The 15,454-nt window shown below is 50.3% G+C and overlaps 1 protein-coding gene and 1 long non-coding RNA gene across 16 annotated transcripts in view; one reads left to right on the top strand and one right to left on the bottom strand.

The window, feature by feature from the left end:
* LOC142829532 (uncharacterized) overlaps positions 1 to 9,055 on the top strand; it is a 31,166-nt gene extending 22,111 nt beyond the window's left edge. The window contains exons 2-3 of the long non-coding RNA XR_012904019.1: positions 6,926 to 6,975; positions 8,919 to 9,055. This is a non-coding gene — a long non-coding RNA (uncharacterized LOC142829532). The remainder of the gene's footprint in view (positions 1 to 6,925; positions 6,976 to 8,918) is intronic.
* Positions 1 to 15,454, bottom strand: part of PTPN13 (protein tyrosine phosphatase non-receptor type 13) — a 238,698-nt gene that overhangs the window by 47,621 nt on the left and 175,623 nt on the right. For all 15 annotated transcript variants that reach the window (XM_075929542.1, XM_075929544.1, XM_075929547.1 and 12 more), the window contains 4 exons: positions 14,593 to 14,764; positions 8,345 to 8,555; positions 6,999 to 7,069; positions 1,126 to 1,187 (listed from right to left, as the gene is read on the bottom strand). In XM_075929542.1, the coding sequence (XP_075785657.1) occupies positions 1,126 to 1,187; positions 6,999 to 7,069; positions 8,345 to 8,555; positions 14,593 to 14,764 (516 nt within the window). The remainder of the gene's footprint in view (positions 1 to 1,125; positions 1,188 to 6,998; positions 7,070 to 8,344; positions 8,556 to 14,592; positions 14,765 to 15,454) is intronic.

The raw sequence follows: 15,454 nt of genomic DNA, 5'->3' as shown, positions 1-15,454 counted from the left end.
CATGTGCCTTTGCACAAGAGATGTGCTTTTGCGCAAAAGCATCCGTGCCAGTGTAGGCGCTCTCTTGCACAAGAAAGCTCCGATGGCCATTTTAGCCATCGGGCTTTCTTGCGCAAGAAATTCATGTTGCCTGTCTACACTGGCCTCTTGCGCAAGAACACTTGAGCAAGAGGGCTTATTCCTGAGCGGGAGCGTCATAGTTCTTGTGCAAGAAGCCCTGATTTCACACATTAGAACGTCAGTGTTCTTGCACAAGAACTCACAGCCAGTGTAGACAGGCGGCAAGTTTTTGCGCAAAAGCTACTGCTTTTGCGCAAAATCTTGCCAATATAGACACAGCCAGAGGGTATTTCTTAAGTGTGCAGAGACATGCAGCCTTTTTATCTATCCTACTCAATTAAGAAAACATGATTTAATCTTAGTAGTAACTTAGATTTGACAATTTTTTAGAACTGGCAATTGTACTCTAACTTACAGACAAAATTAAGGAAAAGTAAACCAGAATGTCAGGAAAAGCTTCCCGACGGTGGAGATCTATTAGATTGTGGAACATCTCATCAAGGGAGCAATACTGCTTCAATTACTTTCCTCTTCTTTTCCCTCAGACTCAGAAACAAGCATCAGGGCTGGAATACTTTGCACTTATATTGTGTCCTCCATCTAAGACTCTCAAACCACTGATCTTAGCTTCATATCACTTGTACCTCTGTGAGGGAGGTAAGCATCACCTCCACTCCATTTCTCGGAAAAGAAAATGGAAGCAGAGAGAGATTAAATTACTTGGCCAGTGTAGCACATTAGCTCTGTAGGGATGTCCTTACAAGTAACAAGTTTTCTGAGTTACAGTCCTGTGCCTTTAACCACACGACCAGTCTTCATTCACTAAGTGCAGTTCTAGGTACTGGAAAAATAATTCCAAATACTTATGCATTTACTGATTCAGATCAATTGACAATATTGTAACAGCACAATTTGAAAGAAAGCAACTTTGCCATAGCTGGGGATCTTTTTCTCTGCTTAATGAAAATTCCTATCAACAGGATTATATGCACATATTTTATCAGAACGTAACAAAAAAATAAATAAAGCAAATGTATTAATTATGGTTATATCATTTTTATTTACCTCAGGCACATAAATACCAGGTGCTATTTCTATGTTTCCGTAGTGATCCCCAGGCAGATGGCCTAAATAAAATAGAACAAATTGATAACTTTGAATAACAAAATGTTTGCAGTGATTACGTTATGAAAAAAATTGATTGGCAATAAAGAAAAAAAAATTATATTTTTTTATTTAATGTAATATACTTCCTTCTGCTGCCAATAATTAAAAAGAAGAACTGAACCTAACCAAATGGTAGAATATCAGGGTACTTAATCACACTCATATCCGAATGACAGTATTTTAAGATAATGTTATGTTTGCACAGTTAGGAGAAAAAGATAATGGTGAAATGAATAACTAAGGGCATGCCTACACTGCAGCGTTATTTCAAAATAACTATGTGAGCATCTACACAGCAAACCTGTTATTTCAAAATAATTTCGAAATAACGGGCAGCTTATTTCAGAGTCTGTAACCCTTATTTCATGAGGACTAATGCTTATTCCAAAATAGCTATTTCGGTATAGGACGTGTGTAGACAGGGCAGCTGGAGTTATTTCAAAATTATTGGCCTCCAGCCCTTCTCACAGGTGCCCTGCTGGCCCGTTTGACCACACTCAACAAAACTGTATAGTACCCCTTCCCCTGCAGGCTTTATAGGTGCAGCCAGGGCCGGACGGAGGCATGGGCGAGCTGGGCAGCTGCCCAGGGGGGAGCCTGATGGCAGCTGTAAGGGGTGCCTGGCTCCCACAGCGCCAGCCCTGCGGTGCCGGACAGCAGTGCCCTTGCCCCCATAGCTGCAGGGCCCTGCATGGCCCGGCGTGTATGCCAGCAGCGCTGGCCGGGGCCGGGCTGGGCTGCACATGTGCTGTGCGCCCTGGGGGCGGGCCCTGGGCTGCACTCCAGCAGCCGTGATCGGCCCGCGCATGTGCTGAGCGTCCATGGGGAGGGGCCTGGGCTGCGCACCAGCGGCCGTGGCCGGCGCATGCATGTGCCGTGCACCCAGGTGGTGGGCCCGCGCCCCATGGGTGGGCCTGCGCATACGCCCTGTGCCCAGGGCGCCAAAAGGGCTCGGGCCGGCCCTGGGTGCAGCCTCAGGAGAAAGGGACTGTGGCACAAGGCAGGGCCTGACAGCCCTGAGCCACAAAGCAGCAGCCTGCACAGCTGTCCCTGTGGCCAGGAGCCACTCCAGTGTTCTATCCGAGCTCTCCATGGCTGCAGCCAAGCAAGCAGCCAGCCCCCAGGACCCTGTCAGGAGATGAAAGAGGCACATGCCTTCCTGGCCTGGTGAGGAGATCCTGGACCTCACTGAGATCTGGGATGAGGACGCAAACCTCCGGGATCTCCGCACGAGATGCAGAAATGCCGATGTCTATAGCTGGATGGCTAAGAGCCTGAGCACCAAGGGCCACATGTGCACCCAGGAGCAGGTGTTCATGAAAGTGAAGGAGCTCAGGCAGGCCTATGGGCACCCCAGACCTGCCCATATTATGCCTAGCTCCACCGCACCCTAAGGGGTGGGTCAGTCCCTCCCCCTGGTAGTAGACTCAGGGCTGGAGATGCCCATCATTGCCCTCCCAGGGGGCAGAAACGGGGAAGAGGAGGAGAAGGAGGAGGAGCTGAAAGAGGCCAGCAATGTGACGATGCCCGCCAGCCAAGAGGCCATGCTCGCCCTCAAGCTCGTTTCCCCCCCCTCTCCTCCCCCATGTCTCCCAGGCATTGTCTGATAATGGGGAAGGCCCATCAGGTGGGTGAGTATCTTTAGCTTCCATAGACACACCCGGGTGGAAGTGGTGGGTGGCTGCTGCGTGCTTCTTGCTGGGCCATCTTGGCCTGGGGTTTGCGCAGCTGCCAGTGCATGTGAAACACTAGTTCAGGGCATACAGCCCCTGAAGGTTGCAACAGAGGACCCCTTGTGCTCTGGCTCACAGGGTGTCTGGACAGGCCTGCCTCACTGCCGACACCAGGGTGGGACGGGACACCCTCCCACCAAAAGCCACCACTAGGAGGCTGGGGACATGGAGACCCTCCCATACACACACTCAGGAGTGCTGCACATGGGCATGCCTGCACTCTCATGGCAGCATCTGCTCCTGGGGACAGCACAGCGAGGTGTAGGAGCATCTGCTGCTCACACACACCTCCCCCCAACACCCTGCCTCCCTCTCTTCTAGTGGGCAGGGATACAAGTCCTGTGGGATACCACCACTGCCAAACCCAGCCACGCCATGGCCCCCGCCTCCCGCAGGCTCCTAGTCTGGCCGGCACCTTCCCATGCCTGCTTGTCCCCGGGATGTGGGGGGAATGAGAATCCCCACGGGGACCTCTGTACTAAGGATGTTAAGTAATGGTTAATTTACTAGTCGAGTGTCGATAGGCACTTCCACATTCCTCCTTGGAAATGTAGGAGAGGGAGCTCTTGTACATTTCAAAGGAGGAATGCAGAAGTCCCGCAGACTCCAGGTAGCACGTGGTGTGCCAGCTTTGAAATGTACAAGAGTCCCCGGTGGGGGCTTTTGTGCATTTCAAAGCGTCAGCATAGCCCTCGCTGACCCCAGGCTCCATGCCGTGCTGCCGATTTGAAATACCACATGGAGCTGGGGTCTGCTGGGGAGTACCCAGCTGATCCCAGGCTCCAGGCGGCATATCAGCGGAACTTGGGATCAGCTGGGGACTCCCCAACTGACTGCGGTTCCGCACAGCATTTCCTCAGAACCCAGAGTCAGCTGGGGACTCCCCAGCTGACTGCGGTTCCGCACAGCATTTCCTCAGAACCCAGAGTCAGCTGGGGACTCCCCAGCTGACTGCGGTTCCGCACAGCATTTCCTCAGAACCCAGAGTCAGCTGGGGACTCCCCAGCTGATCCTGGGTTCTGCAGAAATGCCGCACGGAGCTCAGGATCAGCTGAAGACTCCCCAGCTGATCTCAGGCTCTCTGTGAGGCAGTGCCACACAGCTGAGCTGGGGAGGAGCTGTGCGGCACTGCCTCTTTGAATGCTGCCTTGGCGTTTCAAAGGGGTAGCGCCGCACAGCTGATCCCAGGCTCAGCTGTGCAGTGCTGCCCCTTTGAAGTACCCCTTTCCCCTCCCTTTGCTGCCTCTATCTGATAGAGGCAGCAAGAGGTGGGGGGAGGGGAGAATCGGCTAGTTGACTATCTGATAAGCATTTACTTATCAGACAGTCCACTAGTCCTTAACATCTCTAATCTCTGCCTCTGCAGGAAAGGACCCGCTGTCTAGGCTACAGGTGGCCTTGCTTGAAGCGCATCGCTTTCATCTGACCCAAGGCCTTTCGGTCTTGGCTCAGAGATGAGGGCTGGGCTTCATACACACGGTGCCCCGGAAAGACTGCCCTGCTCTTTATTCTTCACAGCTGGACCAGCTGCAAGACAGAAGTGGTCAAAACCTCCTGTGCCATCCCCACAATGTCACATGATCTGCCAGCACTGGAGAGCCCATGAGAAGCTCCAGAGGGAGCATACTGCTGCCCTGTGAGCCCTGCAGTGCTCCATGGACCAGCAGGACCAGAGACTGGAGGAGGACCTGAAGCTGCGCTGTGATGCCTGGCGGGAGCTGCAACAGCAGGGCCAATCCATCTGCGCGGCCTTTCATACAGTCACCGCAGGTGCCATTCCCAGCCCCAGCCCTGGGCCTCTCCTCACCCCTTCTCCCTTTATGAAGACAGGAATGAAAAACATCGCAGGGAAAAGGATTCCACCATTTCCACCCCTACCCCTTTCCTAGGGAGCCCCACTGCAGCAATTCAGTTCGCCCGCCTCCTGAGACAATAGCAAGAGAGCACCATACCTGCATGACCACGGCCCTGACGGTTGATCTCCCCATGCCGAACTGGTGTCCGGCATGGCAAGCTTCCAGAGGGTGATGGCTACCCGCTTCTGGAGGGGGATGGTGGATCTCATGCAGGTGTCAGGTTGCATAAGGGCAGGGGTGAGCCACTCACAAAGCTCCAGAAAGGTGTCCTTCCGCATGCGGAAATTCTGGAGCCACTGCTGGTCATCCCACTGCTTCATAATGATCTAGTCCCACCAGTCAGAGCTGATGTCCAGTCATCAGAAGCGGTGGTGCATGATGTGCAGGAGAGGGCAAGTGGAGTCAAGCTGCATGAGCAGTGCCCAGAGAGCAGAGAGGAATTGCCCCACAAGGAGCTGGGGGTCCTATTCCTGCAGGGCCTGGAAGGCAGCCCACAGAAACCACAGCAGGAAGTGCACCAAGACATATAAGAGCTGTCAACTGCTGGGAGGCAGGTCTGGCTCCATGGCTAGAAAGCTGAGTTGTCCAAAAGGGCAACCACAGCAAGCAGAGAAAAGGAGTTGCTGTCCCTTGAGGAGGTAGGCAAGCAGAGGACTCTGAGACACAGTTGTATGGTAGGGGTGGGGGAGTCCCTTTAAGCTCGAGCCTAAGATAGCTTCAGGCAGCAGCTCCAGGGCATGAGTGCTGTCCTGATGCCCTGCCTGAAATGCTTCTGGGTGACCTTAAATGCGATTCAGCATCCAACGAGAGTGAACGCTCTATTTCAAAATAGCTTAGCGCTATTTCAATGGGCATTTGCTGTGTAGACGTGCTATTTCTGAGTATTTCCTCCAAAATAGCTTATTCCAAAATAAGCGTGCAGTGTAGACCTGCCCTAAGTGTCCAAAAAGACCATTGTTGATAAGTAGTAGTAATAATATACAATATGAATTACATGACAGTAGCCATACATGCCACCCCAAACAGTTTAAAAATCTAAGGGCACATCCTCCAAACACATATCTCTGGATACATACATCTAAGTCAGAAAGACTACTTATATTAGTGTTTTCAGGACCAAGGTCTAAAGAGACAATGTGTAGACATGAGATGGAGGGTGGGGAGGGGGAGATGAAATGACAAACATCTAGTGCAAGGTATTAACATCTCTGTTCTCTTTTCCTGGGAGTTCAAGTAGCAATGGGGATGTAATCTCATGTTCAGGACAACTCTAAACCTCTGATTGCCAGAAGCTGAGGTGAATCACTCCAACTGCCCTGCTCTGTACATATCTGGTATGGGCTACAGTTGGCGACTAGATACAGGGCTCAATGAACCATTGGTCTTACCCAATCCCACAGTTTTTATGTCATAACTAGAGAAACACTTTGCATCTAGTACACCTCCAAAACACTTTGGCAATTAACAAATAAATGATAATACTGGGGAAAGTATTATTTGACTATTACAAAACTTAATATTACCCTATATTTTTTAGAACAGGTATAAGAGCTGTGTTCTTATTCAATGCCAGATTAGAAGATATGTAACAAATAGAATATGCATTATGAGTTGATTTATGAATAACAGAATTAGTTATCTTGTATTGCTGTGAAACAAAGTATGAAGATTTTGAGTATAATTGGTTTAGTAAACAAAGTGTGTTCAGGTATTATTGAAATTTCCCCATCAATTAAATGGAGACCGTTGGCAGCCTGGAAGACGATAAAAATGCAGCAATGATATAAAATTAAAAGCACAAGACTAACAAAGGAATAAGGGAAAGTAGAAACTGACTCAAGTTTCCTCCTTAGGCAAAGTGGCATGTAAACAATACCACTGTAAGCATCAAATTATTTGCGTTGTATATAAATATATATCACAACCCAAGAATTTTCTAAAGGTCAGCACAGAATACTCCATTACATTTAAATGTATTCTTCTTCTCAGAATCTGTTACATTCTGTACTGTCTCTCATCCATGACCTTAGACAAAGTGGCTTCTTAAATCTGTTGCAGAAGTTTGACAAACTTTATTTTAAAATATATTATTTATCCTGTTTATCATAGGTTCTTCCAAGGATAGATACCATGCTTTGGTGGAAAGAAACTCATTTACAGTAAGTAACTAAGAGATCCTTACCATTAGCTTTCATTACCCTTGGACTTGAGCTGACAGAGCCCCTGGACTTTGGAACCAATGGGCGACCATCTCTGTGATAAGAAGAAACACACTATATTTTTGATTTGTGAAAAGGTACCATATGTGAGTATCTACACAAGGGCAATCTCTTATTGACTCTTAGTACTTAACTATGTCAATCACATTTTTCTTGGACAGATTTGGAATAAGGTACCAAGAACATCCAATATCTCAATAATAGAAAATTACTCATGAAATAATATCCTGGATCATACCTACTTTCAGAAGAGAGGGAAGACTTCATAAGGCTAGGATTTCACCCCAGAGTCTTACAGATAGGGGTGATCTAGTGGCCTCAGCCAAGGGTTTAACCATAGAACCTCCCAGTCTCTGCCGCTCCTCAGCAGTTCAGAAAATCAAGCGCTAACTGCCTGAAAGTTAGGCACACGAAAGTAATGGAAATTGGGTAATTCCTCTGCCTCAGTTGCCCCATCTATAAAATGGGGACAGCAATATCTATATAAAAAACAACAAAGAGTCCGGTGGCACCTTAAAGACTAACAAATTTCTTAGGGCATACGCTTTCATAAGATACAACTCACTTTCTCAGATGTTTGAAGCAAAAGAAAGGCAGGGATACAGAGATGGTCAATGCTAATTCAATCAGGATGGATATGGCTCACTTCCAACAGTGAGACAAAGGCAAGAGTACCTGAAGAGGAAATTACTTATTGTAATGAAAGAGCCATTCCATGTCTCTATTCAGACCATTTTGATGATGTCAAATTTGCATATGAACTCCAGCTTAGCCATTTCACATTGCAGCCTCTTTTTGAAGTTCCTTTGCCTTAGAAAGGCAACTTGCAAGTCAGTAACAGTGTGTCTAGGGAGGTTAAAGTGCTCGCCTACTTCAGAAACTGTTTTAAATGTTGCCATTCTGATTTGTGTCCATTTATTCTTCTGTGTAGAGACAGTCTGGACTCCTTGTTGTTTTTAGCTGAAAGACTAACATGACTTCCTCTCTGAAACCTAATATCTATATTGCTATCTCCTTCCAAAATTATTGTAAGGATTAAATGAATGCTAGTTAAGAGTTTTTAAATGAAAAGGCCAATGATGCCAATGGTCTGTGCCAACCTGCTAGCTCAATGTTGTTGAGGATTCTCAACTCCAATAAGCCAACAGAACTGAGAGGACAGAGCCCCCTGAATAATCAGGCCTTAAAAAATAACTGTCATTACCTCTCCAATTGGTTAGCTATTGTACCAGGAAAACGCATTAAAGTGGACACAGCTACAATTTTATCATTTAAAAATCACATGCAAGAGTTCGTATCTAGAGGATACCTTGTAGCTTTCAGCACCACTTTAGGAAGTGACATTTCCAGTGCTCTTTTGGCTTCTTTCAGAGTCATTCCCTGCGTGCTAATTCCATTAATATAATGGATTATATCCAATGTATGGAGACTTTCCTCATTGGCAGCAACAGACCTTGGCTTGATATCACTAATATAGACCACCTGGTAAAGGCTGTCATGACCTCCTGATAGAGACAGACCTGTGGAAAAGAAAAGAAAAAGAACGGTTACTTACCTCGTAACTGTTGTTCTTTGAGATGTGTTGCTCATGTCCATTCCATGAAAGCGTGCACGCGCAGTGTGCATGCATCGTCGAAGATTTTTCCCTGAGCAGTACCCATCGGACCAGCAGGGAGCCCAATGGAGTGGCTTCGGTATACCGGCCGATCTATAACCTTGCTGGTCCCCCGCCCTTTCAGTTCCTTCTTATCGGAATACTCCAAAGAAGGGGAGGCGGGCGGGATTTGGAATGGACATGAACAACACATCTCAAAGAACAACAGTTACGAGGTAAGTAACCGTTCTTTCTTCTTCAAGTGATTGCTCATATCCATTCCATGTAGGTGACTCTAAAGTAGAACCTGAGGAGAAGGGGTCAGAGTTTTAACCTTCCACAGAATGGAGGATCCTATGGCGGCGTCCTCTCTGGCCTGATGTGACAGCACATAGTGATTGGCGAAGGTGTGGACAGAGGATCAAGTGGCGGCTCTGCAGATGTCCAGGATCGGGACCTGCGCTGCCAAGGCTGTGGAGGAAGCCATTGCCCTTGTAGAATGCACGGTGAGAGGGGGGGCTGAGACCCCTACTAGAGCATAGCACTCTCTGATGCATGCAGTGATCCATGAAGATATCCTTTGTGTGGAGATCGGATGTCCTCTTGAGCATTCCGCAATGGCTACGAAAAGTTGTGGTGATTTGTGGAAGGGCTTTGTGCTGTCTAAATAAAAGACTAAGGCCCTCCTGACATCTAGGGTGTGCAGAGCCTGCTCTTTCCCTGACACGTGAGGCTTGAGGTAAAACATTGGTAGAAATATGTCCTGAGAGACGTGAAAAGACGACACCACCTTGGGCAAGAAGGCAAGGTGGAGTCATAGTCTGACTTTATCCTTAAAGAAAACCGTATAGGGGGGATCTGAAGTGAGCGCTCTCAGTTCGGACACCCGCCTAGCTAACATGATCGCTACCAGGAGGGATACCTTGTAGGACAGGTATATTAGGGAACACGTTGCCATGAGTTTGGAAAGGACCAGACTGAGGTCCAACTGAGGGATAGTCTGTCGTACATGTGGGTAAAGTCTATCTAGCCCCTTAAGGAACCTGTTTACCATTGGATCAGCAAACAGAGTCTTTCCTCTGTCTCCCGGGTGGAAGGCAGAGATGGACGTCAAATGGACCTTAATTGAGGAAAAGGAGAGTCCCTGACGCCTGAGATCTAAAAGTAGTCTAGAATCAGGGGAATCGGGGCCTCCCTCTGGGAAACCCCTTTGTGGGAAGCCCAGATGTAGAACCGCTTCCACTTAGAAATGTATGTGGCCCTTGTGGAAGGTTTCCTACTGCCTAACAGAACTTCCTGAACCCGAGCTGAACACTGGAGTTCCGCTGCTGTCAGCCACGGAGCTTCCACGCCGTCAGGTGCAGGGAGTGCAGGTCTGGGTGGCGAAGCCTGCCTGAGTCCTGGATGATCAGATCCGGGAGCAATGGAAGGAGTATGGGCCTCTTGCATGACAGGCGGAGAAGGGTTGAGAACCAATGCTGCGGCGATGAGAATTATGGACACCTTGAACTCCTGCACTTGCAAGAGGATCCTGTGGACTAGTGGGAATGGTGGGAAGGCATACAGTAAGCCCCTGGGCCAAGGGTGCAGAAGCGCGTCTCCTAGGGAGCCTCTTCCCAATCCCATGAGGGAGCAGTACCATGGGCACTTTTTGTTCTCCCAGGTAGTGAATAGGTCTAGTTGGGGAAACTCTGACTGGCGGAAGATGGCGTGGGCTACTTCCTTCCTGAGGGACCACTCATGGCCAGAAAAGGCCCTGCTTAACCTGTCTGCTAGGACATTCCGGGAACCCGGGAGGTAAGCGGCCATCGGGTAGATATCCACCCCGATGCAGAGGTCCCACAGGCGGATCGCCTCCTGACACAGGTTTATATATGACACATGTTGTCTGATAAGATAAGGACTGACCTGCCCCTGAGGTGGGGAAGGAAAGCCGCACAGGCCAATCTGACTGCTCAGAGTTCCCTGACATTGATGCACAGGGAGGGGTCATCCCTGGATCACATACCTTGCATCTGCTTGTCCCCCAGTGCGCTCCCCAACCGGTGTCCGACGCATCTGTCACATGTCGGATGGTTGATACAGGTCTGGAGAAGGGGACTCCTGCACAGACCTCCTCCTGATGGGTACACCAGTTCAGTGAGTTGAGGACAGTATCAGGAACCGTCACTACCCTGTCCCATGGGTGGAAAGCCAGCCACATTTGCATGTTGCACAACGTACATGCACGTGGCCATTAGGCCTAGGAGACGTATGCAGGCCGTGGCTGTGGTCACCGGGAAGTTTTGCAGTCCCCGGACAGTGAGTCCTGGGGAGGGAGACCTTTGCCCATGTCGAGTCCAGGTTGGCACCTACCAACTCTATTATCAGGGTCAGAATGAGAGTTGATTTGTCCACAATTAGGAGAAGGCCTAGCTTCCTGATGAGGTTCTGGACCGTGATAATGTGGGCCTGCACCTGGTTCTCGTACCGTCCCCTCAGGAGCCAGTCATCTAGATAGGGGAAGACCTGGATGCCCTTTTCCTTAGAGCAGCGGCCACGACTGCCATACATTTGGTGAAGACTCGAGGGGCCATAGAAATAACAAAGGGGAGAGCCGTGAATTGGTAGTGATCCCTGTCCACCATAAAGTGGAGGAACCGCTGGTGGAGAGGCGTGATCAAGATGTGGCATCTTTCAGATTGAGGGCATCTTTCAGATTGTTAGCCTCTCCGGAGGCTAACAAAGGGATTATAGATGCCAAGATTACCATCTTGAATTTGGCTTTGACAATAAAGGAGTTCAGGTCTCTGAGGTCCAGTATGTGGCAGAAGCCTCCCTTGGCTTTCGGGACCAGGAAATACCAGGAGTAGAAACCCCTGCCCAAAAACTCAGAGGGAACCGGCTCTCTGGCTTCCAGAGTGAGAAGGTGCAGAACCTCCTCGAGAGGGGTCCCTGAAAAGGGAGGGGGCTAGGAGATAACAAGGGGGGGGTGAATGGAACGGGATGGCATATCCCCCTTCCACTACTTCCATGACCCACTGGCCTGTTGTAATGGAGTGCCAGGCCTGGTTAAAAGGGAATAAACGGTCATGGAAAGTAGGCGGGGAGATTGGTATATTGCCCTCGGGCATCCCATCAAAATCCTCGGCGAGGGCCAGAGGGTTTGTTAGGTGGCCCCTGGCCCTGGTCCTGAGAAGGTTGGGGCCAGCATCTACCATTCCTCCCATTGCCATTTCTGATCCTGCAGCGGGGGAAGTCAGGATGCGGGGCCTGTTGGGGTGGTCTGAGGGTATTCCTGCCCAAGAACGAGTGCCTCTGGGTGGTCGGTGTGTGCATACCCAAGGACTTCAAGTATGGCACGAGTGTCCTTGAGGCCATGGAGGTGCTGGTCCGTCTGTTCAGAGATCAGCGAGGAGCCCTTGAAGGGAAGGTCCTGGATGGTATTTTGGATCTCTGGGGGCACCCTGGACCCCTGTAGCCAGGAGCTGCTGCACAGGACTACTCCCGCGGCCATGGAGAGGGCAGCGGCATCGGCCGCATCGAGGGCTGCCTGGAGTGCTGCTCTAGAGATCGCCCTTCCTTCCCCATGGAGGGCCTTGAACTCCAGATGGGAGTCTCTTGGGACCAGGTCTGTGAATTTGTCCATGGAGGCCCAAGTGTTGTACATGCACTGTGACAGTAGGACCTGCTGGTTGGCAATATGGAGTGGAATGGCCCCAGACGCATAGGCCTTCCTGCCCAGAAGGTCTGTCTTTTTGGCCTCCCTGTTCTTGGGGGTGGCAGCTGGTTGCCCCGTCTCTCCCTCTGGTTTGACTGCCTGCACCACCAGTGATCCCGGAGGCGGGTGGGAGAACAGGTACTCATTGCCCTCCTGAGGCACAAAATATCACCTCTTGGCCCTTTTGTCTGTTGGCAGTATGGAGGCTGGGGTTTGCCAGAGGCCTTGGAGATCTTAGTCACCGTTTGATTAATCGGTAGGGCCACTCTGGTGGGGGCATCGGCCTGGAGGGTATCGACCATGGGATTGGAATCCTCGCACACCTCGGCTTGGACCCCCAGGCTCTGTGCCAGTTGGTCAAGGAGGTCTTGGTGGGCCCTGATACCCATAGAGGGCATGGATGGAAGGGCATCCCCTAAGGCCCTGTCCAGGGAGGATGATGACGACCTCTTTTGGGCCACCTCCGCAGGCGCCACCATTTGCAAGAGGGCTTGTGAAGACCCGGACACTGATGGTGGTGTTGGCTGGCTCAGTGGAGCCCCGCGTCTCGATGGTCTTGGAGAAGCCTAACCCGGAGGTAGCAACTGCACCAGCGTTGGAGATCAAATCAGGGGAGTCGCCAATGGGGGTGCCCGAGGCCCCGAGATGACTGACCCTGCCCTTGAAGGATCTGCACCCTGGCTCTGGTGATAGGCCCAGGGTGTCCAGAATGGCCACCGACCTGGAGGTTGCAGGGGCCATGTTTGTTGCATCATCAGCACCGGAACCGACTGTGCCCACTGCTGCTGATGGTAGTGAGCAGAGGAGCTGTGGTGCCGCGATTGGCGCCGCAAGTGGTACCAGTGTCGAGAGCAGGATCTGGCGCCCCGTGACGACCAAGTTGACTCTGCCTCTGAGTCGGTTGAGTACTCCGAAGGTGACCAGGGCGGAGTCGTTGGGGGTTCTGCTGAGGTTGCCGACGCTGGAGCGTGTCTGGCCATCGACTCAGATTTGCTGTGGTTCCGGGAAGGTGGGGGTGGCATGGCCGGACCCAGGGCCAGTAAGCTCTGGGCGGAGATAGGAGCCACAGAGCTGGGTGCCAGGGATGGTACTGTATGGTGGTACTGTGTTGGTACTGGGCCCGGTGCCATGTCCCATGCCACATCTGGTACCGGGTTGGATCAGATGTCGGTGCTGCGGTTGTTGCCAGAGTTGTGGGCTGCACCGAATGGTGTTTTCTGGAATCCTGGACTACGTCGTCAGACGCCATCGATAGCGGTCAGTGCCGGTCATTCCCATGACCTCTGGCAGGGGTCGGTGTCGGAGGAGGCGAGGGGGACGACTCAGTCAAGTCCCTGGCTGCCTTGAAGGCCTCCAGAGTGGAGGGTTCAGGTAAGTCCCCCAGTGGGCTGGGCTCTCAGCGCAGAGATAAACGTCCGCCCGACTGAGATGGTCTAGGTTCAGCACTTGATGGTGCCACGTGCACCACTGAAGGGCGCATGGAGGGCATGCGCCTTGGAGGTGATCTATCTCTGTTAGGCCTCTTCTTCTTCTGCAGTACCACAGACTGCGACCGGTGCCAAGGCCTGCGTGGTGCTGGGGAGGCACAAGAGTGTGCTGAAGCCTCCTGCACAGACACCGGTGTGCTATGAGAAGCCAGTACCGGGTCCAACGCCAGTGCCAGTCTTAGGGCTGCCTCCATGAGAATAATCTTGAGGCGCGATTCTCTCCCTCACTTTGTGCGGGGTTTAAAAGCTTTGCAAATTTTGCAGGACTCTGAAAAGTGAGCCTCTCCGAGGCACTTCAGGTAGGATGAATGTGGATTGCAGCAGGGCATGGGCTGGTGGCACTTTTAGCAGGGTTTGAATCCTTGTGGCAAATAAACACAGATACTACTCTAACTCAATTTACAACTCTTAACAGATAATTAACTAACGGGTAACAAAGAACTCCTTAAGTACTAGTAGCATTTGCTTAGCCATAGCTGAGGGATGTTCCAACGACCCTCATGGCGGTAAGAAGGAACTGAGAAGGTGGGGGGGCCAGCAGGGGTATAGATTGGCCAGTATACCGGCGCCACACCAGGGGGCTCCCTGCTGGCCCGACGGGTACTGCTGAGGGAAAAATCTCCGACGATGCATGCACGCTGTGCACACACACTTACATGGAATGGACATGAGCAATCACTTGAAGAAGAATCCTTGTTTTCTTTCCGTAGTTAAGTGTGTTTTTTAAAGCAGGCTCAAGAATCGCATTTCACAAAGGGCATACAATTTTATATTACCCAGATCTTCTTTATGGCATGTTAATGTAATATCAGGCAGCAAATGAGGCAACACTGGAATCTTTGGTAACTCCAAAACACGTCCAACGACTAATGTGACAGTCTTTGGTACAGCTCGGAGAAAACTGACTGCATCTGTGTGGGTCATGTTAGTGACATCCATGTCATTAACCTATGAAGAGAAAAGCAACAGAAACATCCGCATTACTATTGCAATTAATACTAAGAAAATTCCTGTTATTTGTATTTCATACGAACGGACAAAAATATAAATGCTGTAAACACAACTGCAATCTGTGATGTTATCTATTTACAGGGGCAAAAATTGAAAATGGTAGAAGAAACAAATTCTGGATTATCAAAATAGTAGATATATTACAAAAAGATACAATATATACCCAGGAGCAGCCCGAGGGCGGCTACGGCAGCTGGTGCCCTAGGTGGAAGGCGCAATTGGCACCCCTGCCTGCATGGCCGTCAATGGCCCTGACGTCATCACGGGGCACCCGGGCCGGTGGCTCCCTAGGCAACTGCCTAGTTTGCCTAGGCTCACAGGCCCGCCCCTGTATATACCAATTCCCATAAATAGGTGGCCTGAAAGCCAGACTCAGTCCCTAATTCAGACTGTTTTATGGTTTTATTGTTCACCTAAGAGAAAAAGCTATTCTACCTCTTCAGGTACTCTCACCTTCTCATCACTGTTGGAGGTGAGCCATGTCCACCCTGATTGAATTAGCACTGATGTTACACTCCCATCTCAGTAGCCCTGCCTTTCTTTTACTTCAGACACCTGAGGAAGTGAGGTGTAAAACTTGTATCTCATGAAAGCTTATGCCCTAATAAATCTGTTAGTCTTTAAGGT

Source organism: Pelodiscus sinensis, chromosome 5, assembly GCF_049634645.1.
Source record: "Pelodiscus sinensis isolate JC-2024 chromosome 5, ASM4963464v1, whole genome shotgun sequence".
NCBI lineage: Eukaryota > Metazoa > Chordata > Testudines > Trionychidae > Pelodiscus > Pelodiscus sinensis.
This window is presented reverse-complemented; position numbering and strand designations above follow the sequence as displayed.